The sequence below is a fragment of the Eublepharis macularius genome, chromosome 5 (genome assembly GCF_028583425.1).
Source record: "Eublepharis macularius isolate TG4126 chromosome 5, MPM_Emac_v1.0, whole genome shotgun sequence".
Classification (NCBI taxonomy): domain Eukaryota; kingdom Metazoa; phylum Chordata; class Lepidosauria; order Squamata; family Eublepharidae; genus Eublepharis; species Eublepharis macularius.
Window position 1 is genome coordinate 15,928,121 of NC_072794.1, and position 25,867 is coordinate 15,953,987.

General features: G+C 44.3%; 1 protein-coding gene across 1 annotated transcript in view; it reads right to left on the reverse strand.

Moving 5' to 3' along the window:
• Window positions 1–25,867, reverse strand: part of FBN3 (fibrillin 3) — a 163,573-nt gene that overhangs the window by 49,373 nt on the left and 88,333 nt on the right. The window contains exons 11-28 of the mRNA XM_054979993.1: window positions 24,832–24,975; window positions 22,111–22,230; window positions 21,316–21,441; window positions 20,580–20,702; window positions 18,247–18,522; window positions 16,352–16,405; window positions 16,081–16,206; window positions 14,267–14,392; window positions 13,880–13,999; window positions 12,099–12,236; window positions 11,930–11,980; window positions 10,607–10,732; window positions 9,871–10,098; window positions 7,512–7,637; window positions 3,517–3,645; window positions 2,734–2,859; window positions 1,679–1,804; window positions 1,350–1,472 (exon numbers count right to left, since the gene is read on the reverse strand). Of these exons, the coding sequence (XP_054835968.1) occupies window positions 1,350–1,472; window positions 1,679–1,804; window positions 2,734–2,859; window positions 3,517–3,645; window positions 7,512–7,637; window positions 9,871–10,098; window positions 10,607–10,732; window positions 11,930–11,980; window positions 12,099–12,236; window positions 13,880–13,999; window positions 14,267–14,392; window positions 16,081–16,206; window positions 16,352–16,405; window positions 18,247–18,522; window positions 20,580–20,702; window positions 21,316–21,441; window positions 22,111–22,230; window positions 24,832–24,975 (2,388 nt within the window). The remainder of the gene's footprint in view (window positions 1–1,349; window positions 1,473–1,678; window positions 1,805–2,733; window positions 2,860–3,516; window positions 3,646–7,511; window positions 7,638–9,870; window positions 10,099–10,606; window positions 10,733–11,929; window positions 11,981–12,098; window positions 12,237–13,879; window positions 14,000–14,266; window positions 14,393–16,080; window positions 16,207–16,351; window positions 16,406–18,246; window positions 18,523–20,579; window positions 20,703–21,315; window positions 21,442–22,110; window positions 22,231–24,831; window positions 24,976–25,867) is intronic.

Here is a 25,867-nt window from a genome sequence, read left to right on the forward strand (position 1 = left end):
TACATCCAACGCTCTTTTAAACCCTCCACCCAAATAATGGAACAGCATCCCAGATTCTACAGGCATTCCAGATGCTACACACCACCATTAATTCTCGGCCTCCTGAAAAGCACAGAACATATGGCTGTTTGTGTGGATTTTTACTGAAATCCCTAGTTGTTCAAATGTGAAGCGTTGCTAAGGATGCTAGATAACAGACGGCATTCTTAGTTTCAGATATTTGCATGGTAACTGTCTCTTATTAGCTGCAGACAGGGAAGAATACAAAAAATGTCAAAACCATGCATCAGTTCCACTCGAGAAACAAAGCCAGGTAATTCAGAATGGCAAAACCTGGGAAAAAATCCAGATCAGGATAATCTTGAAAGCATCCCTAATTTGAACTCAGGATGCTAATATCACAGCAGATTCTGTGTGCTATTTTATCAATTTATTTAAATATTTGTAGGTCACTTTTGGGGTCCCATTTTTGCCTTTTTCCCCACATGTCAATGGATTGTCAGTCTACACCCAAGCCTGTTTGAAAGGTTCCCCCCCCCCTCCAGAGTTTGGTACTGTGTTGAGATTTCCAAGGTACATTATAAATATCAGCATCATCCAGCTATCTATGCACAGAGTTTTTCCTGTGTTCCTCTCTATTCCCACACCCCCTTCTGATCCATGGAAAGATTGTTCCTGGGGTCATGGGAATCCAAGCAGAGGAACAGCCATGCGGATCGGTGGGTTGGAGTGAGGAGGGATAAGAAGAGGATATCAGTAGTGGTATCTTTATTTACGATCCGCTGGTCTTGCTGAATCTTGTTGGAAAAGCCATATGATCAATGTATTGGACTTTATTTATATTCTGCCTGACTTGCAGTGATTTGTAAACACTTTAATATACAGATAAACATACAAATATGGGGGTTGGACTTGATGACCCTGGAGGTCCCTTCCAACCCAATGAGTCTATGATTCTGTTCTAAGAAATAAAAATAAATGTTTAAAAAGAGATGAAATCAATTCCTTTCCTCAGTGGAGCTGTGCTTCTAGAAAAGGAAGGGGGAGGGATTTCACCCCCTTGACTAGTCCACCCAACCAGCATGGCTATTCTTCTGTGTGGGTCCCATAACCCTGGGAGTGCTTTTTCCAAAGGGATTAAATGTACGGCAGGAACAGAGAGGAACACACCAACTCTGTGTCCCACACACAGAGTAGTAGGATGCTGCCCATCAATCAGAAACCTGAAGAAGATATCTGAAATGTTTGTCTCAAAACAAATACCTAGCATTCACTAGGATTCATCCCAGAGGTTTATCCCAAAAGAAACAATACCAGGGCAGCGATGGGTGGACAGATACATTCCTCACCTGTGCATGACCGTTTATCAGGCATCAGGGCATATCCCTCGCTACAGCTGCACTCATAGCTACCCTCTGAGTTGGCGCAGTGCGTATCGCAGCCACCGTTCATGATGGTACACTCATCGATATCTGGAACGAGAATGGATGAGAACACTAGTTGAAGGAGGGATTGTGGAAGAAAAGGGTGGAAGCCTCTAAACTATAGCAGGGAACAACGGCACCCAGTGGTCCTTAGGTCATGGGAGAGAGTTGAACATCTTCCCCCACTTAGCACATATACTGTATTGGACACTGGCCAACACTGGTTTGGGGAGACAAGGAGTCGGAAAACTCACCAACACAGCCTTGCCGGTCTGGTGTGGCCTGGAACCCAGAATCACACGCACACTGGTAGGTTCCGATGATGTTGACACAGCGGCCGTTACGGCACAAATTACCGCTGAGGGAGCATTCGTTGATATCTTGAGACAAGAGAGAAGTTGAAGAGAAGGAATGGACAACAGATGTTCTCAGAAGACACTTAGGTCAGTTTATGCTATAAAGGTCAGATGTTTGTCTATCAGGAATTGTTATTATTATTAACAACAACAACATTCAATTTATATGTCGCCACATTTTATAATGCCACACTCAGAGCGATCTACAAAGTGAGTTGTTATTATCCTCACGACAATCACCCTGTGAGGTGGGTGAGGCTGAGAGAGCTCTGGAAGAGCTGTGACTGACCCAAGATCACCTGGCTGGCTTCAAGCAGAGGAGTGGGGAATCAAACCCAGTTCTCTAGATTAAAGTCCTGCTGCTCTTAACCACTACACCAAACTGGCTCTTTGGGGATAACTGAGATGAGACACTGTGTGGGGAATCTCATTCAATGTTTTCGAAATACTGACAGAAAGGAGTAGACTCAGACTTCTACTGTGGGATGGGGGGAAGAGGAAGTAGGGGTTAACTCTTGCCCCTCACTCTGTTTCACTGATCAAAACCACTTTCCCCAGCTTTCATCATAATGCTCGGATATGTCCGAGCCAAGCTTCATTTCCCCTAGAAGTTCTTCTTTGGGTCAGTATGGAAAATGAAATTTGGAACATGTGTTGGAGCAAACCTGATTGCTCTGTAAGTGCTTCCAGAGCCATTTCCCCCAACTTCAAGGGAGTGAGTTCAACGGGAGATACACACACAACAGAAAAGGGCTGAACACTATTCCCTCGCTTTCTTGTACCTGATATAACTGGGCTCTCCTCATGGCTGTTTTTTTTTAAAAGTTGGGAATTCTGATCACAGATGTGCCACATATGCAGCCTTCTGTCAACAGGTGTAGAACAACTCCCGACCATCCTCTTGCAAGAAATGTCTTGGTTTTGTAGTCCTGAATCCATTCACTGGTACTTACCAACACAGGCATTGCCCTCAGAAGTGAGCTCATGTCCTGGGGGGCAAAGACACTCAAAACTGCCCTCGGTGTTGACACAAACCCCTCCTCGGCAGAGCAACGGATCTCTCTCGCATTCGTCAATATCTGAAAGACAAACCACAAGTGGATGGAGAGAGAAATATCTGGTGAACAGGTTGGACTAGGGTCCCACATCTTTTTTACTCCAATCCTTGGGAAATCAGCTCTGATCAACTCCATTTACCAGAGGTAACCCTTATTTTAGGGGAATGTGACAAAATTATTCTCCTTAGCGCTTATCATTCATCATTTAATTTGTTTGTTTTTGCTATTTCTTTATAATTTTGCTTAGCAGTTCTGCTCCCCCCTCCAATGAAATGGAGCTGATGATAATGTCTACAGTGGTTTTTGTCTACGGGTTACCAGAAAGGAAGATGCGGGTTGGTGGCGTTCAGATGACCCCTTGTAACATAAGGTTTGGTTGCCAGATTTTGGGGTGCCATGAAAGGTCAAAAGTCCAAAAGATCTGACCTTCCTGCCTGGCCTTTATCAAAATAAACAGTATCTGTGCAAGGATATTCCAAAGAGGACTGCACAAGAGAACTTCCCGGAGGATCATGCCCCATATTAATTAGCGTATTTATTTGAGGTTGTTTTATGGAAATCTTATGGGAATTCCAAGATAAGCAATGGAAGGTTGTGGATTAAACAGCCAGGTGTTAAAAATAAAACCAGACACCTAGTTACTCCCCTGCCAAAATCTCCAATGAACCCCTCGCTCACCCATGCAGTTCTTCATCATCATAAATCCGCTCTCGTAGCCTTCAAAACATTCACACTCAAAACTACCCGGTGTGTTGACACAGGAGCCGTGGCCACATAGGTCTGGTGAGATCCGGCATTCATCGATATCTGTGAGGGGCAGAAGAGAGACCCAGCTGGGCAGATGACAAAGTGCTGGAATCATCGTCCATGCCCTCTCCCTCTGCACATCTGCCCTCCAAAGTATGGCAGAGATACAGAAAACATAGTTCTCCAGGGTGGAGCTCCCAGGATGGCATTCTTTTCCATTTAAACTAGAAAACTAGAAGGAATTCATTTCTCATGACAAAGCGTTGTCATAATTCCCTGCATTTGGAAAACTACGTTGTCAGGAAGAAATGCTCTGATATGTGCCTGATAATTTATTTAACGATTTTCATATGTTTAAATTGCTTTTATCCCTCCTCCTAGCCAGGGCAATATAAAATAGAGTTAGTAAAACGTTTCGGTTTAATTTATAGTTAACAAATTGATGGAGGGTGTGTGATTTTTTTAATATTATATGTACACAAGCACCTGTCCATCCATGCAAAAATACAAGGATCAAGGGAGGGGGGACAGTAAAACACACACTGTAAGAGCACCTGGGACGCTCCAGGATAGTTGCCCAAACTGCAAACCTATTACCACGATATGGGCCGTTTCCACACTACTCACCTTCAATCGGAACACCGCGGAACGTTGCGAACAAACCCTGGAAGATAGCGTTTTCTCGCACGAGTTTTGCGCGACGTCGCACAGAACTCGCACGAGAAAACGCTATCTTCCGGGTTTCGTTCGCAACGTTCCACGGCGTTCCGATTGAAGGTGAGTAGTGTGGAAACTGCCACGTTCTATTGATATCATTACAGGAAATCAGAATGGAATGAGGTTGGGGAAGAGCAGGCCTCCTGCAATTTGCACCAGACTCAGATGATGCTTAGGTACTATACATGCGCGTATGCACAAACATACGTGGGCACACAGGTTGTGCATCAGAATGTGCTTTCCACTGAAGTCAAAGGGTCTGCATGAGGTTAATAAACCACTCCCTCAACAGAGTTCTTGAAGTTACGTGCAAATCTTTTTAATTTTTTTTTTTATTGGTGAGTTTATATTTCCAATTTAATATATACATTCCCTTATATCTCATTTATTCTAATCCCCACCCTTTTCCTCCCCCCTCCCTATTGACTTCCAACAGCTTTCCAACCCTTACCCCCTCTTATTACTTAGCTCTATTTCACTTGTATTTTTCTACCACACATATATCATAATATCTCTTACTCTAAGCATATTCTAGTTTTTATACATATACTCTATCAAATATACTATCAATATAGTATTTTTTTGTATACTATACCATACAATATAGCATAGCATACATTATAATATAACATAACAAAACAGCCCAATATAGTATACTGTATGATGTACTAACACCATACACCATAGTACGTTGTATATAATATATAGTATGCATCCTCTAATATATCCGTTTTACTCCTCCTTTGTTAAACTGTATGGTCTAAATCAGATTTTCTTAAACATAATACTAGCTTAGATTGTAATAATTAAATTTCCCCCTTGATGGTAAAGTCACTTCTCTCTTCTATTTACAACATCACACTTTAGAAATTCTCAAACTGCCACAGTTCTCCTTTCACATCCCATTTTTTCTCTAAGTATTGTTTCAGTTTCCCCCAATCAGCAATATATTGTCCTAGGTCAAGGTCTTTAAGTTTCCTTGTCATTTTATCCATTTCTGCCATGTACAGCAATTTATAAATCCAGTCTTCTATGGTTGGTATTTCTTGTACTTTCCACTTCTGCGCATACAAAAGTCTTGCTGCTGCAGTCATATAGAATAACAATGTTCTATACTGCATAGGAACAACTTCCATTCCCAAATTCAGTAGCAACAATTCTGGGTTCTTATTTATTTGGATTTGTAAAATCTCATTGATTACTTCAATTATTTCTCCCCAGTATTGCTTGGCTACCTCACAAGTCCACCACATATGATACAGTGATCCTTCATGCTTTTTGCATTTCCAGCATTTGTCTGACATATTGGTATTCCCTAGCGCTATTTTCTTTGATGTTAAGTACCATCTGTAAATCATTTTATATACCTTCTCTTTAATATTTGTACAAGTTGAAATCTTCATTGTATTTTCCCACAGGTGTTCCCATGCCTCCATTGTTATTTCTTTGTGAAAGTTTATTGCCCACTTCACCATCTGGATTTTAACTGTTTCATCCTTCGTATGCCATTTCAGAAGTAATTTATAAATCTTAGATATTTCTTTCTTGCCTTCTTGTAGCATCACTTCTTCTAGTTCGGAATTTTCCATTCTTATACCTCCTTTTAAGCAGTCCGAATTGTAAAGATCTCTGATCTGCCTGTATTGAAACCATCCATAACAAGGAGACAGCTCTTCTTCTGTTTTTATTCTTAGCAGTGAATGTTGTACTTGTGTTATCTCCTTGTTGGTTAGACATTGCTGCTCATTATCGACAGTTCTCGGATCTATTACTTCATACGGAACCACCCATGAAGGAATTCCATCTTCCATATAAACCTTGTATTTTTTCCAGACTGTGAAGAGGCTTCTCTGAATGTAATGGTGCAAGAACATCGAATCTGCTTTTACTTTACCATACCACATGTATGCATGCCATCCAAATATTTTTTTATGTCCCTCCAAGGCCAGCAATTTACGGTTTTTTAATGTTATCCAATCTTTTAGCCATACCAGACATATTGCTTCATAAAATAGTCTTATATTGGGCAGCTGCATTCCACCTCTCTCTTTAGCGTCCTGAAATACTTTCATTTTCACACGTGGTTTCTTGCCTGCCCACACAAAGTCTGAGATTTTCCTTTGCCATTTGTCAAATTGTTTTGAGTCTCGAATAATTGGAATTGTTTGCAACAAGAACATTACACACGGTAAAACATTCATCTTTACTGCTGCTATTCTTCCCAACCATGATAAATTCAATTTATTCCATTTTATCAAGTCTCTCTCTATTTGTATCCACAATTTCTCATAGTTGTTTTTGAATAAGTCTATGTTTTTCGCAGTCAGTTCGATACCCAGATATTTTACTTTGTTAGTTACTTCACAGTCCGTTGTCACCATTAGTTCTTGCTGCTTCTGTTTAGTCATATTCTTACATATTATTTTTGACTTCTTTTTATTCACATAAAATCCAGCTAAATCCTTTATTTTTATACCTCGGATTGTGTCGTCCTCTCGTATAAGTTACGTGCAAATTTTAAAAGACTAATATTAGTTGCTGAAACACTAAAAAATCACTCTCTGAGAAAAGAGAATCTTAAAGCACATGCTAAAAAGTCACAGAACAGTTATGCGTTAAAGGAATAGGGCAGCATCTATCTAATACATGCTGCCAAATGCATGTGTGTGTGCGCATAGCCATATCTGGCCATATCTTTGCTTGTTTCTCTTTAGCCTTTTTCGGTTGTTCCCATTTTGATTTTTCTATATTGCGTATTGGGAAAGTTTGCTATGTGCGATCCTTTTCAATATGTGCAATTGCTATTGTCTGTGAATAGGGTAATATGTGTATTTTCCAGCCTTGAAATGCACAATCAGAAACACTGATTTTAGAGAGTTCGTGGTTTTGTAACCAACAGGCAGAATTCACGTCAGAATGAAAGGTTCTTGAATCCAAGCGGTGGTTAAAAAATTCAGTAATATTGCATACACACACATGTGTGTATGAGACACACACAGAGAGAAACCTGTTGTCTTGAGGAATACTGCTTTTATAAAAAAGTTAATTACAACTTCAAAACTGTCCAGGGTGGCTGCTATTGTATCCATGTATTCAGTTTCTAGTTAGTTTTAACCAGATCTTAACTTTCATTAGCTCCCAGAGGTATAAGCACTGGGGAGACAAGGTGCCTGGGGAAGAAGGGGGACACGAGTTAGCCTCTGCCTTACCAGTACAGTTCCTTTCCTCAGCATCCAGCGCAAAGCCACTGCCACAGAGGCATCGGAAACTCCCGATGGTATTGCGACAGACTCCGTGCGTACACAGTCCAGAGAACACCTTACATTCGTTCACATCTTGCGGGGAAGGAAATGAAAGGAAGGCCAGTTAGGAAGCTCTCTTCCTGAGAGAAGGACACTAATTCCTGGGAAAGGGTTGCATGAGGAACATTTAATTAAATGCATTGATTTGCTGATCAAAAAGTGAATAGGGAGGCTGCTAGAAGGTCTGTCAAAGGATGTAGCTCTCATTGGGATAGTAAACCAAAGTTGTCCCACTTTAGATTGCAGTGGGACTCATTTGAGAACCAGTGGCCAGGGGAGAAGTTGACCTAAGCAATGTGGAATTCCCGAAGACCACGGCTGATTCCTGACCGTGGCTGTTTCCACACTACTCACCTTCATTCGGAATGCCATGGAACGTTGCGAAAAAACCGTAGAAGATAGTGTTTTCTCATGCGAGTTTTGCGCGATGTCGCACAAAACTCGCGCGAGAAAACGCTATCTTCCGTGGTTTTTTCGCAACATTCCATGGCATTCCGAATGAAAGTGAGTAGTGTGGAAACGGCCCTTGTCACAGAAATATGGATCAGAGTGCATTATACTTAGTAATATGCATGTATTCGAGTGAACTCTCTATGAACTTTACTGTAGTTTTTTTCTAGCATGCTGTGTAACTACACAGGTGCTCTTCCATCTTTGACAGCCAATGAAAAATAGTGGACAGTCACAAGATAAATGTTCTATAATTGTTAGAATGGACCAATGATGATCTGCTCACTTAACTTTCCCCATCATCTTTACTGATTTATATCTCTTATTGTGCAGCTGGACACAGTATCACTTTTGGGCTAGGTAGAATATCACTTGATTGAAAATACGAATAATTAAATAAATCTCAAACCAATCATAGTTTATCTATGCTATCACATGAAAAAGATCTTAGATTTCTTTAGACTCCATTTTAATTCTGATCCCCCTAGTTATATGTATCATTTATTATCTGAATTTGCCAACTCTAGTTGGTCAGCCTGTATTGAAGCTAAAATAAGTGCCTTGAACTTAGCTACAGAATCTTTATCCCTGCTATCTGAGTCTGAGGCCTTCTCAAAAATAAAATCCAGTCTTTTGGGATTAGAGTTACAAACTCTCTATAGTTCTGCTAATAGAACTTGTTCTCCCCTAAACTTGGGCCCTGTTCCTATCTGTAATTTTAATCTCATTCTGTATGGCCTCATTTCTGTATTTAAACTCTTATATTTTTATATATGCCAATAAAGGCTTGCTTGAGTGAGTGATCTTAGATTTCTGCATAAGATAACATTTAAATGTGCTAATCTAGAAAGCAGATCAGGGTATTGGCTGAATGAAATCTCATGAAGATATAGGTGAGAAACTTACTTTTGTAATGTGTGTTATGGGAACTTCAATGTGTTTCATAGAAAATCTGATTGATTTAAACTTAAGATTTAATTGAAAAATGTTAGGAAACTTAATTCTTGTTGCCTTTATCTGTGCCATCTTTGCAGGCTTGATCTTAATTGATATTTTGATATCTTGCTTATCAAATAGACTAGAGTTTATTTTAATAAAAAGAATCAAACTCTTAAGAGGAGTCTCAGTGTCTTGGTGGGGAGCGTGCTGCAAGAAGAACCCTATAAATTATTTTGTACTGTTTCTCTAAAAAGAGCGAACGCTGTTTTAAGGTCTCACTTGAAGGTCTGAATGCTGCTCAGAATATTAGATAAAATCTTTAATCTGAGCAGTTGGAAGCCTTAATGAGACGTGGATAAGCATTCTATTACAACCCAGTGCAGCTACTTCTTGCTGCTGCTGCCTCTCCGAGGCCCTGGATAGAGGGGCAGCTATCACCCACTTCCTTTTGCTCTTTCTCTGGAGGAGAGGTTTAGATTTAATGGATCTCATGTACCAGTGGCACTAAGCAGGGAAAATGTAGGGAGGGGGGAGAAGCCATTTAGAGCATCTTGTAAAGCTCAAGACAACTCGGCGGTAGTAATATTACTGCAATATGAAATATGAATTATGTTAAATTCAATAAAGGGCTAAGTGCAACCGTGTTGTGTCACAATCAATTAAAGCAGTATCATAAATATTTCATATACCACAGTAATATTACTACCTCTGAGTTGTCTTGAGCTTTACAGTTTGCATATCGGAGGGACCCCTTTTAGTTATTTAGAGCATCTTGCCAAGTGCCCCCGCCCCAAGTGGACCCAGCCCTGGGAGGGGGCAGGTATTGCAGCACTGACTGATCGATTAACCTCCTCTGTGGCCTTATTCCTCCTCTCACCTTTATAAAACGGTCGGCCAGACAGGACATCCCCCCGGTTGGCAAAGCCAGGTCCTCGTGGGCAAATCACTTTGTACTCTGCGGAGCCAGGCTTAGGACATTCCTCACAGTCGCTGCCCCAGGCCGAGCCGACGGAGCAACAGCACAGGTCGATGCGATATTTGCCAGGGAGGGGCTCTGTGCATTCGTCCTCAGCCCACTTCATGTAGCACTGCTCCAGCCGCACGTCTGGGGAGAGAAGGCAGAGCGACAGAGCAAGCCAAGAGGTTGGCTGGTGGCACTTGCAAGCAAGCCAAGGCTAGACGGGGAGTCTGACTTGAAACCCTGCCTTTTCTTTAGGGCTGGTCTTGGGCACAGGGCATCCAGGGTAGCTGCCACGGGGCCCACACTGGAGGGTCCCCACCCTGGGAGAGCCCCCAACGTCTTGAAGCCTCCGCAAAGTTGGTGATCCCCACGTTGCCTGATTCTCAGGCAACAAGGGGAAGGGAATGCATGCCCTACATCTGTGCAACACCTCTGCTTGAGTAATTCTGGGCCCCCATCTTGGAGCACTGTCCAGGGAATCTCTCAGACTGCCGCTGCTTTTCTTGATGCAGGTGACTCCGTGGCAGTCCAGGGGGATGAAAGGGACCCTGTAGAACTGAGCTGGCACCAATTTCTTCTCAGCAATGAGAAAGAGGATGTCATAGTAGGTGCATAACGAAAGCGCGAGGCCCACGTCTCTCTCCGTCCTTACCTACACACATCCTGCCCGAACCGTCCAACGTCAAGCCCTCGGGACATTCGCAGCGGAAAGATCCTGCTGTGTTCAAGCAGCGGCCATTGGGGCAGACGCCTGGGAAAACGTCGCACTCGTTCACGTCTGTTGATACAGAAACGTCAAGACAATGGGCTTCTCTCTGGGTGTCCCTTGTTGCTCCGGGACCCTCCCATGCCTTTGCGCAGCACTCAGCTGCCAAAATAATTCACCTCTTATCCTGATCATTCCATACCCCCTTTTCAATCCCCGCATTGACTTCCCATCAGCTCCTGGATCCAAGACTATCTCCTCACCTTTACCTTCAAAGCCATTTGTGCCCCTGCTTCCCCCTTACCTGTCTACTGTCATATTCCCGTATAACTCTACCTGTGACCTGCACTCCTTCACCCCACCACCCCCAAGGCCTCCCATTCCCTGAAATGCCTTGGTATGTTCTCCTTTGCTGCCTGTCATACTTTGGGCCACCTCCCACAGCCCCACAGATCTTCTCCCTTAAGTAACTCATCCCTTTCTTCCTCATTGTCCCTTGTGCCTGGAAATCTTCCTCCTCCATTTCCACATATTTCCTCAAATTCCTCTTTCCTTTCTCTCTTATTTCCTCTTAGGCCTGTACCCCACCCATGCTTCAGAGATCTACAACTCCCTCAATTGAGCCTTTCTTTTCCCTTCACTGCTCCTTATACCCTGGAAGACTTTTTGATGCCACCCCTCAAATCTCCCAAACCCTGATCTTAATTTGAAGCCTTTGATGTAACCCCTTAGTTCCCTTCCCATGAATGAAACTTTCCAGTGGGAAGGATCAGTAATTCTTTCCATTTGTCCCCATCTTAGGATTGTTGCATTCTCTGTCTGAAAATTTTAGATTTGGGGCAGGGCTACTTTGCTCCCTTGATAATCACCACTGTTTTTTTGTGGCAAGCACTCCATGAATCTCCTTGGATGGATCAGGGAGAATCCGAAGGAAAAAGTTCCACCAGTAACAGCAAGTAGGATAGATTATGGAGACTTGAAATTTTGGCCGTTTCCACACTGCTTACCTTCCCTCGGAACGACCCGGAACATCGTGCAAAAAACGCGGAAGATCGCGTTTTCTCACGCAAGATTTGCGCGGTATCACACAAATCTCATGTGAGAAAACGCGATCTTCCATGTTTTTTGCGTGATGTTCCGGGTCGTTCCGAGGGAAGGTAAGCAGTGTGGAAATGGCCTTTCTGTCTGGAGTTTGGAAGAAAGAAAGGGGTATATCCAGTCAGTCGACCAGACTGCAGGGCATGAGACTGCTACCCAAAGCCATGCTACCTTCACAGGAGACACCCTTCATCCTGGCATAACCTCTTGGGCAGGCGGTATCTGCAGCAAAAGAGGACAAACAATGAAAGATCCAAAATTTAGCCCAAAGAGAGATTTCACTGCAAAATACTTACAGAATTTCAAAGTAAATGGAAAAGTGCCCCACCCCTCCGCTTACCAATCTCACAGCGTTCACATGGGCTGCCCCATGCGGCACCAAGGGTTGCGCAACACTCCGACTTCAGCGTGGCCCCATTGATGTTCACCTCACACCGTCCTTCCTGTATGTTCAGCCAACAGGTGCCTTTCATACTGTCTGGGGAGGGAAAGTCCAAATGCCAGATCAGAAGCCTCCATGGCTCAGGTCGAAAAACCACTAGGCCTCAGTCCCAATGCTCCGAAATGTCTAAAAACACTTGGCCAGTCTGTCTAAATATGTAAACAAGCCCTATTTATTCAAAACATATCTATCCTACCTTTTCCTCTAAAAGGATGGGTGGCACACAATGGCTACACTTATACAAGGGTCCCAATTTAGTCTCAATAAAGATGTACGGGATGTAATATGAATCACGACCATCAGGCTGGGTTTATCTCTTCCACCTGGCTGTTTTCCTCATTGAAAATATTCCCCTCCAGTAATACAAAAAGACATAGTGAATTATTCAAGTATATGGTGATGACAGCAAGAGTAATATTTGCAGGAAAATGCAAGGCAAGAAGATGTCCAGATCCGAAGGAATGGAAGAATAAATTAAACGAATATACGACAATGGCAAAATTAACATCTTATATACATAATAGGCTGATCTCAGAATTTCAAAAAAAAATGTAAAGTACTTTTTGATTATATAGCTGAAAATACAGAATAATTAAGAATAAATTTAAATTAAAACAAAACATTATAAGGGGGGAAAGGGAGGGAAAAAAGAGAGAGAAGAGATTGGGAAGGAATGTTTGTAATAAAATTATTATTAAATATGAAGATAGATGGAAAAGATAGAATAAAGATATTTAAATTTAAGTAGAAAATTAAGAACATATATAAGCAAGTTCCATATAGATATATGCTTTGCTTGATGACTGTACAATTTAAATGATAGTAGTTTATCTTTTATGTCTTTTATATGATTTAGATTAATTTGCTTATGTAATATCTATGACTTAGAGATTGTCGAAAATGGCTATAGTGGATGATTTAGATGATTGTATAATGGCAGCCTATGTTTTGTAAATAAAAAATGAAACCTTATCTGATATAAAAAAAGAAAATACTCCCCTCCCAGAATCTTTTAACTCCGGTAGGGAACATAATAATTATTGATACAGCACCTGTCTTTTCTCTCTACCGGTTCGAATATGGAATATTGTTGATTGGGAATTTATATTCCAGATGAAGGAAATGGAGACCAGGGCCGTTTCCACATGGCTTACCTTCCCTCGGAACAACCTGGAACATTGCGCAAAACCCGCGAAAGATTGCATTTTCTCACGAGAGATTTGCGTGACGTTGCGCAAATCTCATGCGAGAAAACGCAATCTTCCATGGGTTTTGCACGATGTCCCGGGTCATTCTGAGGGAAGGTAAGCCGCGTGGAAATGGCCCAGCTTGCCCAATGCTTCCTTTGCAAATGTGTGGCAGATTTAAATGACGGTACACCACATCAGCTTTCCAACAAGGAAATGTTCAAAACTCTGGCTCACAGGTAAATCACCACACCCAAAGGACTTCAGTGCGTGCATCCAAAAGAGATATGAAAGAGTTCCAAATTGCAGCAAACTATTCAGGCTATGTGAAATTCAGAAATACAAAATAAAAGGAGATATCCAACAGTTCACTTTGGAAAGCAGGCCGGGTAACCTGGCCTTCCAAAACCCAGGCAGAAATTCAGAGGGAGATTCCGGAAACCTCCTGTTCAGAAGCTCTTAATCCTAGCTGGAAACAAGAAGAATCTTTACCAACACAGATGGTGCCGCTGGAGTCCAGCTTGCTTCCCGGGGAGCACTCGCAGGCAAATGATCCCGCGTTATTTCTGCAGACACCATTCACACAGGGGTTGGACGTACACTCATTGATATCTGGGGAAGGGAGACTTTAGTTAATGTATGAAGCTTCCCTTCTATCCAAGCTTGCCTTCTGTCCAGTGGGACCAATGGCTCATCTTGCTCAGTATTGTCAACTCTGACTATGAACTCATACACGTTATCTCCAAGACTCCATCCCCTCAGTTTGAGTCTAGTTATCTGAGGACCTGTTGCCTCTACACACAGTCCCCAAACTATCTACATTTGGAAGTGGCAAAAGCAAATGGAAGGGAAATGGAGACAGGCGGGCAGATTTCTTACCTTCACAGGTATCCGTCTCTGTCCGGAAGACAAAGCCCTTGGGACAGCTACAGCTGTAGCTTCCTGGCGTGTTGCGGCACAAACCGTTGTCGCACAATAGGCGGTTGACGGCACATTCATCCACATCTGGCGGCAGAGACATAGACAGACATGCTATGGATAAGGCTGGCGGCATTTGGTACTCCTTGCTTCTGAGATTCGCAGGCTTTCCAGCCTATCTCAGTGAGTCATGATGAGGTCTAGAAACCTGCTTTTGAAATAAATGTCCTCAGGTATCTGCGTCCATGTCCATCTTTTATTCTTTTATCTGCTCTTGCGTTGAGAAATCCTAGTACTTATGGGTCTGTTTTAAAAAGGGCTTAGGGATAGCCCTAACCACAGGGCTGATTTCTGCTCATTGTTGGTAGAAGCTAAGGAAATGATGAATGGCTGCAATGTCTTCGGTGGAGGAAAGCACCAACCACTACACTGTCTCCACGGCAACTGCATGGTTTAGTTGCTTCTGGCTGGGGTGAAATGTTCGGTACTGCAACTGGTCCCAACTACACAGCTCAATCTGTGCTGGGCTGATAAGCGGGCATCTGTGGAACTCCCTGCTTCAAACTCTGTTGTACCAAGTCTGCTTTTTAGCGCTGGTCCAAAATTTTCTTATTTAGTTAGGCCTTTGTAAATTGCTAAATTTGGGAATTGGCCTTCCTTACTGGTTTTAAAACTTTTTGATCCTTTCAATGAAACTTTTACCTTTTAGTGCTGCTTGGTTACAATAATGTGATATGCCCCTTTTATGCTGTTTGTTTTATATTGTAAGCCTGTATAGTATATGGCGATTTTGTTTGTTTTACTGGGAATGCCATAAGCAAACTAGGAAGAGCCATTTATAAACTCACTCTCTCGCAGTGTTACCCCCACTTCTTTCAAGGAGCTCAGATTAGGGAAGCTGGTTTTCCCTTCCACTCTTCCCTCCCCAACAACCCTGTGAGGTAGGTTAGGCTGTGATAGGCCCAAAGTTACCCAGAGAGCTTCAGAGTTGTTGGAGAGTAGTAGTTAAGTGGCTAGGCTACAAATTAGCACTCTGTTGAGCCAGCTCCCACTACCACCATGAACTATGCAGGTGGCCTTTATCATCATCATCATCATCATCATCATCATCATCATCATCATCATCATCATCATCATCATCATCATCAAATTTATAGTCCACCATCCCCGCAAGTGGGCTCAGGGCAGGTTACAACAATAGATAAGAATTACAATAGATAAAACAATAAAATCACAGACTCAATTATCACAAACATAATTTCCAGTCACCTAGGTGGGCCCCCTTCCCTTTCCCCTGCATGTCATACACACTTTGGGATAGCCTCTCCTCTCAGCCCCAGCTTCCCAGCTGTATTGCGGGGATAATAATAACACTTTGTTCACTGGTCTGAGAGTCTCTCTACACAAAACATCTTACATGGAGATGCTCGAGTGAAAGATCTTACATTTGTTCTCCCATTGTAGATACACATGAACAGCTACAGAGACAGAGAGTACACTTGAATATAAGACCACACCGAAAATAAATCACTTGAGCGTCTTCGTGTAAGATATCTTGTGTAGAGAGACTCTGAGCGGAGCACTGATCTGTCTAGAAGAACGGTGTATAAGCTCAGTGATAATGACGATAATGGCAGAGTTGGGCTTTGGACTTGAGCCTCCCAGATCCTAGCCCAGTAAGCTAACTACCGCATGACACTGTAATCAATGTCATGGGTTTGTTGAACCGGGGCAGGGTGGGGGGCCCTCCGTATCTCACTATTGGCTCAACTCACCCACACAGTTCTTGCCAGTCGGGTCGGACTCATAGCCCAGATTACAGATGCAGCGGTAACTCCCTCGCAGATTCTCACACATCCCGTTGGGGCAGATGTCTGGGTTCAAGGCACACTCGTTGATATCTAGACGTGGGAAATGAAATTGGGTATCCTGGCTGCTGCCTGCCCCCAGCACAGCCCCATTCTCTCACCGATTCTCCACACCAGGCCACTTTTCTTCCTAAAAAAATATGTCTTCCCTAAGTTGGAGCACGGCCCCACAACTCACCTCGACCATCAGCTGTGATGCCGATCCCACTGCTGCAGAGGGCTTGAAACTCAGCTGAAACAGAGAAAATGTGCATTAGGACTTGGCAGAGGTTTGCTCTAGTGCATGAATGGGCCACCCATCCCCATCACATGTTTATCCTGCCTTTCCAGGATGGCATATATGTTATCCTCACAACAATCCAGTGAGGTAGGTTACACTAAGATGGCCCAAGGTCACTCAGTGAGCTTCACAGCTGAATGGAGATTTGAACCCCGGTCTACCCGGTCCAACCTATGATACTACTCTGGCTCCAGGGACGTGGGGCTGTTACCCTTTCTGGTTCCTTTATTTTTCTGGAAGTCTATTTTGCCTTTGATTCTGCTTAAATATCAGTTTACTGAAGAGGAGGTCTTCTACAATTCATGGCAAAATTAAAGCAAGCGCATTTGATCATAGTGCTCAGACCCTTCAATCAATTTGTGCATTTTCCCTTTCTCTGCTTTACCAGTTTGCTTATGTATATTGATTCCACTTTGTCAAAGAAACTATCTGGATTGCAATAGGTCCTACAGTTACATGACATTTTTTTTTCTTTGGAAGGTATTGCCGATTTGCTCTGTCCTTTGGCAAAACTTCTACCCTAGGACTTCAACCGCGTGTCCTGCTTATTTGCAAGGTTTTATGCTTGCTTTTTTGCAGTGTGTTGAAGTACGTATTGGTAACAGAGGGGGGAAATATGCAAATGAGCTGAAGGAAATGGAAAACTGAGGCAGCCCACATATATGCTCCCATTTGGGAATTCATTCCTGGTCCTCAAAGACCTGAGAGACCTAGCTGGGAAAGGCTTTGCTCTGCTGGAGAACTTGCAGAACCTCAGCTGGTCACAGAAGACAATGCTGCAGTAGATGAAGCAATGGTCTCACTTGGCATGATCATTAGCAAAGTGCTACACCTTAACTATGTTTAGCTGGAGGGATCCCAGCTGAGTGGCAGATGTTTGCATGCAGAAGGTCTCAGTCTCTACTTCAAGGATCTCAGGCAATGAGTGCTGGAAAGACCCTGAAGAGGGTCATGGGTCCAGCCAGTTGGTGACTGGTCTGTCCAACGCTGGGCTGCGTGGAGCAACAGTCCTCTTCTGAGCAAAACAGCTTCATATGCTCATAAGGAACAAATGCATTCTCTGCTGTCATCTTTTTAATTGGACTGGCTATTGCTCAGTATTCAGGCATCTGTTTTGCATGCAGGTTCAATGCCCAGCAACTCCCGTTAAAGATCCCAGGTAACAGGTGTGGGAAAAGACCTTTCTCTGCCTGAGAGCCTGCAAAGTCGCCATTTGAACATGCACGAAGCTGCTTTATACTGAAGCCATTTTGGCCCGTCAAGGTCAGTATTGTCTTGGAGAGCACCAGCTCTCCAGGGTCTCAGGTCGAGGTCTTTCACATCACCTGCTACCTGATCCTTAACTGGAGATGCTGGGGATTGAACCTGTGACCTTCGGTGTGTAGAGCAGAGGTTCCTCCACTGAGCTACAGCCCCTTCCTATTGCCCCTCCCCAGTGCTGGGCTAGGAAGACCAAAGATGTGATTTACTAAGAGGCACCTCCCACATTGCTTTGGTTGGATTCAAATAAGTGATTTCAAGCCAAGAGCGAGGTTCTGGCAGCAGGTGGGATCCAGAAACCAGTCACAAAGGTGTGGAGGCTGAGAGGTGGCTTTTATTCACCTTTCGTAGCCTAGATAGGAGAACAGTCTCCCTGCTGCGATGGGACTGGGTCTAAGCTAGACACTCTGAATCTGTACACATGAGCATGCATGGAAGGCCTCTCCACCCTGCACGTGCACACAAAAATACATCCCACCCCAGGGCACCTAGAGTTGCAGGAAGCATCTGGGAGAGGACGGCCATCTACTCACCAGAGTTCTTGGCAGGGCATGGTTGACACGGCTCGCCAAAGCCGTGGTCAGGGTTGGCACAGCAACATTCAGACTTGGTAACAGCCCCAGGAAAGGGCCGGGCACAGGTGCCCTTCTTGATGCCCCCATAGCAAGTGCTGCGAACATGTGTGTCCACACAGACCCGCCCGTCCACGCCGATCGCCAGGCCGCCCAGGCACTCGCAACGGAACGAGCCCTCAGTGTTGATGCACCAGCCATTCATACAGATCCCCGGGGTCTCACATTCATCGATATCTGCAATGCCAGAGGGCGTCAGACAGGAATACCAAAACCCTACACTTTCACTTAAAATAGTTTGCATGAAGCCAAAACTGGGAATTTAAAGGATCAAATTTCAAAGGGCTGTCAACTACAGAAAGAACATTGAGCTGATTAACCTCTTGCTTTTTAATTGATTGCATTTAAATTAGGGATGTCAATTTCCTTGCTCCTTTGCTTGGACCTTCCGCAATTTCACTCCGTGCTGCATTCCACTCTTACTGGATTCCAATTTTACTTGGCAAGTTTCTAATATTAGCTCTGAAATCAGCACCTGTGCATTTGGCCACACATTTCCATTCCTTCCATTCATTTGCATCCTCCCCTTTAAGTTATTTATGTGCATGGGCACAAGAATAAAGAATAACACATTAGTGCTCTTGGCAAGGTGGCACATACAATTGAAGATGCTTTTATGCAGTGTTTTACTAATGCGCACTTGTGCTTGTGAGCATGGATAACGTACTATAGTCACGTCCTTTATGTAGTTTTATCAATGCACCTGAGCACATTAATAAGACAGAGGATGAAGATATAAATGAACTGAAGGAATGGAAATCTTCAGCCAATGGTGAACTCATAGAGTTCTGCAAACAATTCAGAAATAAGCTCTGGAACAGCAAAAGGATTCCAAATGCAGTCTATTACATTTTATCCTGCCATTTCCCCAAGCAAATCAGGGTGGTTTGCATGGTTTGCCCTCTATTTCTCTGTTTTGATTCCACTTTGGAAAGCTGGTCAGAAAATGCCAAACTTCAAAATGCTTGGACACTGGTGAAATAACATTAGCATTAGGAACAATATTTTATATTGTTGAAGGCTTTTACGGCCGGAGAACGATGGTTGTTGTGGATTTTCCGGGCTGTATCGCTGTGGTCTTGGCATTGTAGTTCCTGACACCGAAAGACAGAGATCTCTCAGTGTCAAACTGACACTGTTTGACACTGAGAGATCTCTGTCTTTCGGTGCTACACCTCTGAAGATCCCACTCACAGCTGCTGGCGAAACGTCAGGAACTACAATGCCAAGACCATGGCAATACAGCCCGGAAAATCCACAACAACCAACAATCTTTTGTTTAAAGTTAGACTCTTTACCCACTTTCTCATTTTAATCTCACAACAATAAGATAAGGTAGGCCAAGTGGAGAGAAGGTGCAACTGGCCTAAACTCAACCAGCAAGTTTCATAGCAGAATGGAGAACCTGAATGCAAATCTTTCAGATCTCTTTTCGTCTGATACATTAATGACTATATTGCACTGGCGCTCAACACATGGGACCTGTTTCCAACCCACCTACTTCTGCTGTCAAAGACAGACAAATCTTCTGTGTGGCATTGAAAATCTAGTTAATTAACCTGTCTTTAAAAAAACTTGCAGCCCAGATTGAGAGTGAAGCTTCTGCTTTGGAAACACTTTGACATCTGGGTGGGATCTTATGAATTTGACTGTCTTCCTCTGGGGCATGAAGCCTTCCGCCAGTGGAAAAGAGATTCCTTGTACTGGAGGTGGCTCCACTGCATCCATTACAATCATTAATCATGAATATAATAATAGTAATTATTTTTACCATTAATTATGATTACTATAGCAATATATAATAATATAATGGCAGTTGTATGGTTTCTTAAAGATCATTTGGTCATCTCGGTTATTTTTAAGATGATAATTTTAATCATAAACTTGTCAGATGCAATGCTTTATATTCTACATCGCACTTTAAAAAATCCTGAACGACCCAGGATCAGAAGCTGCAGGCATTGTTTTGGCATCTCGGTTCTTTTTAATATGATATTGTTAACCATAAACTTGTCAGGTGCCATGCTTTATATTCTACATCACGCTCATACCGTTTTAAAAAAAAGATCCTCAGTGCCACGGTGGCAGAAACTTCAGGTGCTTTTAAAAATAAAATAGTAAGAATGCAAAGCAAACAAGAGAGCAAAGTATTGCCTTGAGATATTCCCCAGCCCAGCCCACCCTCTAAACATCGTATCTCAGTATGGAGAGGGCTCCCGTGGCCGCAGACACACCAACACAGTAGCGCCCGTTGGGGGCCAGAACGAAGCCCAGTTTGCAAATGCACTTGAAGCTCCCGTCCTCGTTTATGCACATCCCGTTCAAGCACATGTTGGTGGTGGCGCATTCGTCGTGATCTGCAGAACAGATGGTGAGAAAACGTTCACAAGGAATGTCCCTGTGTTTCCCCCCCACCCCCAACATCTCCTGGTCTCATAAACATTTGCCACGAATATGCCCAAGAACAAACATTGCATTGGAGGATTGTGATGTTCGAACACCTCTTGGCTTGGTTTGGAATCATCTCAATTCAGAATTGTCTCAGGGCCAAACTACAAGTGACAAATGACACAGGTTGGACACTTGTCAGCTTCCCTCAAGTTTTGATGGGAAATGTAGGCAGCTTGGCGGAATGTTGGACAAGTGACAGTTGAAGAGTCCATTGGACAGCAGTCAGAGAGCCAACCTGCAAGACCAGGATGCCTACATTTCCCATCCAAACTTGAGGGAAGCTGACAAGTGCCCAACCTGTGTCACTCATCATTTGTAGCTTGGCCCTAAGTACGCTTGGGGAAAATTTGGACGAGAATTTTGCAAGCATTTATATTCAGAACAGGAGTTAACATTTTTCATTTTTACAATGGGGGGGAGGCAATTTCCTGGAGATTCATGCTGCCTAGAGGAGGACAGCACTCACCCACATGTGGTCTGATCTTGCGCTTGTCCCCAGAATGACTACCTATCATTTACCTGCACAGTTCTTCCCATCTGGTGTAATTTCAAATCCTGCATTGCAAATGCATTGGAAACTGCCGTCTGTGTTCACGCATCGCCCGTTTCGGCACATCACTCCATTCATGATACATTCATCGATATCTAGCAGAGAACCAAGCATGTCAAGATGGAACCCCATGCCCCAAATGAACCATTTCTCCTGGGACACGCTAGAATAATTTTGTTTATATGCCAAATTGCATAGTCTAGGCATCACAATAGTCCCGTCCACTCACTAGACTTTAGATACTATGGAATCCTGTAGTAAGGCTTTTTTTTGCATGGCTGATTTTTGCCGCTTTTGGCCCCATAGCTCTTTGGATTTTCTTCCAAATTCCGGATGCTCAACTCCCCCTTCAGATTTCAATGTGGTGTTTCAAGGGTTCTCTTCTGAATTTTCTCTCCACACAAAAAAAGCACCATCAGAAAACTTAGAAGAGAACCCTGGAAACTCCACATTGAAATCTGAAATGTCCGGAATTCGGAAGAAAATCCAAAGAGCTGTGGGGCCAAAAGCAGCAAAAAATGCCCATTCAAAAAAGGCCAGATAGACTCACCCTTAATTTTTATTACGGTGGTGAGAATTAAAAAAAAAAATTAGTAGAAAAAGCAGCTACACTGACCAGATTATCATAGAACGGTATTTGCACGTGGATGCACAAACATACCTTTCCCTGGACACCCACTGAGCCAGCCCAGCCCCAGTCTTCATACACACATGACTTCCGCAAGGCAGGATAACAGTTCAACACAGTCACCCCTTGGGCTTACCGATACAGGCCTGTTTAGTGGGGGTGCTTTGAAACCCCTCATGGCACTTGCAGTGGTACGAACCAGGGGTGTTCACACAGTCGCCGTGCAGACAGGGGCTACTGGAGCACTCATCCATATCTTGAAAAGAAAACAACCATAAGCTATGAACCGCAAAGCCTGGATGTCAGGAGCCCACCTTCTTCCAAATCAGATCATTGGTTCATCCAACTCAATTTTGATTATTCTGACCAACCGGACTCTCTGGGATCTTAGGCAGAAAGAGGTCTTAATCAGCAATTGCTGGCAAAGACGGTTCAAACTAAAATGTATTGCACTTGGAACCATACACAATTGGAGTCACAATTCAATTGGAGTCAGCAAGGAAAATCTGGCCTCCTGAAAGTTGGGGGCAAACCTGGTCGCTCTCCAGAATTCCTAAGGGCCAAAATACATGTTCATATTTTTGTATTCCCTACAGCCTCACAGCAGCTGCAGGGAATGGCTTCTAAAAAAAAAAAAAGAGTAGAGTCCAAACAGGCTCAGAATGCTGCTGCATGGGGTGGCGGGAGAGCACGCTTGACTTCCCCCAAGTTGTTTTCCTGTGCAGAAACAGTGCTGCGGAGAGTTATTTCTCTCTTTTTGCTGTTCCATATGGAGTATTTATGCATATGGCACAGCAAAAATGGGGAAATAACTCACCCCCCATTTTGTTTTTGCATAGGAAAAGAGCTGGGGAGGGAGGCAGGAGCACTCCTCCCTCCCACAGCAGCATTCTGAGCCCGTTTGTCTTCCCCCTCTCCCTGTCTCTCTCTCTCTCTTTCAAAAAACACAGTTGCGTAATTTGGCCCTAAGGTGTCTACCCAATGGGAACGTAAGAGTCTGGAAGGATGGCCCGCTGCAGCAACTGGACTTGCCAGTAAGCCACCCTGGAGTGAGAGCTGGAAGGGGTGGAACTTTGCTAAAGTCCCTCCTGCTAAACCAGTTGCTGATCAGAATGGCACATGTTCTTTCAGCCAGGGACCCCCTTTAAAGTTGGTCCACCAGTTCTGGTCTACCAGGGATGTGCGGAGAATTTTGAAAACGTGTACCAAAACCATGACATTTTGACAGGGACTCTGGTCCAAGTGAGGCGCTCAGAAAAGGATTGGACAGAGTTGGTTCATCCATGGCTACTAGACATGGGCCGTTTCCACACTACTTACCTTCATCCAGAATGCCACAGAACGTCGCGAAAAAACCGCGGAAGATAGCGTCTTCTTGCACGAGTTTTGCGCAACGTCGCGCAAAACTCGCACGAGAAGACGCTATCTTCTGGTTTTTTTGCGACGTTCCGCGGCGTTCCGGATGAAGGTAAGTAGTGTGGAAACGGCCATGGTGACTAAAGGGAAACTCCACATTCAGAGGCATTAACAGTGCAATCCTAAACAGAGTTACTCCAGTCTAAGCCCATCACTTTCATTGCATTTTAAACCTCTGAACACCGTTGCTAGGAGGCAACGTCAGAGGAAGACGTTGGCCTCTCTGTCCTGCTGGTTGGCTTCTGTGTGAAGCAGGATGCCAGACTAGATGGACCACTGGTCTGGTCCAGCAGGGCTCTTCTTACGTTCTCGCTGATGTCAAGAGAAGCACTGTGTGCGCGCTGTGCTTTCTCTCACTGAAACCAATGGCATTTGGCTTTTCTTTGGCTCAGCTGTCTCCAGTGAGCATTCTGATGTTATAAACAGGAGCTATTTTTCAACCCTGTAGGGAACACAAGTGCATGTCTTTCCTGACCCTCCATCTGTTAAATTCTACATTTTTGGAATGTCCAGACAGGTTGATTAAATGTTTTGTACTTGTCAGGGCTGAAATGGATTACCAACGTCACGCCCATACTTTGCAGTGATCTTTTGCAGGGACCGGGACATTTCGCAATAATCATTTCATTGCTCCGTGATAACCTTTTTTGAACTAAGCTTGTTCTTCTCCTGGTTAATTGATGACACCCTCTGGTCTAAGACCCGTCATCTGATAAATAACCTTGGACACTCGCGTCCAATAAATTTGCAAAGTAGGACGCCGCGGATGTAAATGAAAGAAATCAGATCCGTCAAACCTGGCATTTCCATCATTTAAAATCTAGCTGTTTGAAAGATCCTATTTAATTCGGGCAATGTTCATAAATCAACTCTGTAACCATTTATATTGAGATTCCCTTCGCAATGGGCATAAAGGGAAATATCTGACTGAACTGTAATTTTTAGATTTCCTCTGAGAGAGTGGCTCCCTGATCTATAGCTCCCAATTGCTTCCACTAGTCTCTTTTCACTTCTAAATCAGTAAAAGGCTAGCAGCGCGGCAACCTTTGCAGGTAATGTGCTTGAAAATGGAATTTACCTGGCTTTCAAGGTTCATTTCCTCGTTGAGTTGAGCATATTGTACACTTGCATTGCTAATCTGTTGAAAATTTAATATAAGTAGCGCTGTGAGTGCATCTGCACCTGCCCCGCTGGATGCGCGCATCAACATGTCGGCGGCCAGCTGATAGACACTGCTGGGCTCTGCTCTGACCGCTGAGTCTGTTGGGAATTTGTCATTTTCTGGCACTGTTATTCTGAATATGGAGGCTTCCTTTACTTACCATGGCTAGTAGCCATTGACGGACCTCTCCTCCATAAATCTAACTCCTCTTTAAAAGCCATCTGTTTAAATCAGCTGCCCCAGAGAGCCGATGTTTGCACATCCAGTGCTCGCACTCACCAATGCACTCGCCACGCACATCCTGCTTGTAGCCCATGTTGCACTCGCAGCGGTAGCTGGATGGCGTGGGGATGCAGCGTCCATTCAAGCAGAGGTTGGTGAAATGCTTGCAGATGTCGATTGTCTGGTTCAGGGTAGCCGTTCCTGAGAAGAAAACAACAGCTCACCCAATAACCACAAGAACTCCACCATGAGAACAACTGCCTCCTGGGATGCGGCAGCACAACTGAATGCAGAAGAGAGGACCATGGGGACAGAGAAGTGCCCAGCCTTGTCCCGTGTGACAGAAGCTGCCTGGCTAGTTCTGTGGGATAAGCACTGACTATGTGCATCAATTTGGAGGCTGAAATAGAAAAAAGTCCAGTAGCACCTATAAGACTAATCAACTTTACTGTAGCATAAGCTTTCGAGAACCACAGTTCCCTTCGTCAGATGCTACTGGATTCCAGGGCCGGATCTATGGGGGGGCAGGGGGGATAGTCTGCCCCTGGTGCCACCAGGGAGGGCGCGCCGGGAGCAGCTCCCAGCTGCCGGAGCGCGCAGGCGGCAGTGCGGGCAGCCTCGCAGCCCCCGCGCTGCCTTTTGCGTGCCCTGCAGGGCAGGGGGTGCGCAGCAAGCCGGCTGCCCCCTGTCCTGCAGGGAGGCGAATGGCCAGGCGGCCTCGCAGCCCCCCGCACTGCTTTCGCCTGCCCTGGAGGGCAGCGGGTGCACGGCAAGCCGGCTGCCCCCCATCCTGCAGAGCAGGCGAAAGCAGCGCGGGGGGCTGCAAGGCCACCTGCGCCATTTGCCTGCGGGGAGGCGAATGGGGCGGGCGGCTTCTCAGCCCCACACGCTGCCTCTGTCCGCCCTGCGTGATGACGTCACTAAAGTGACATCATCATGCAGCGCGAGGAGCGCGCGCGCGCAAGGCAATAAGCCAAGGGTTGCTCCGGGCGTGGGCAACCCTGGATCCGGCACTGCTGGACTCTTTTCTATTTTGCTACTACAGACTAACACAGCTAACTCCTCTGGAGGCTGAAATATACATTCAAGGAAA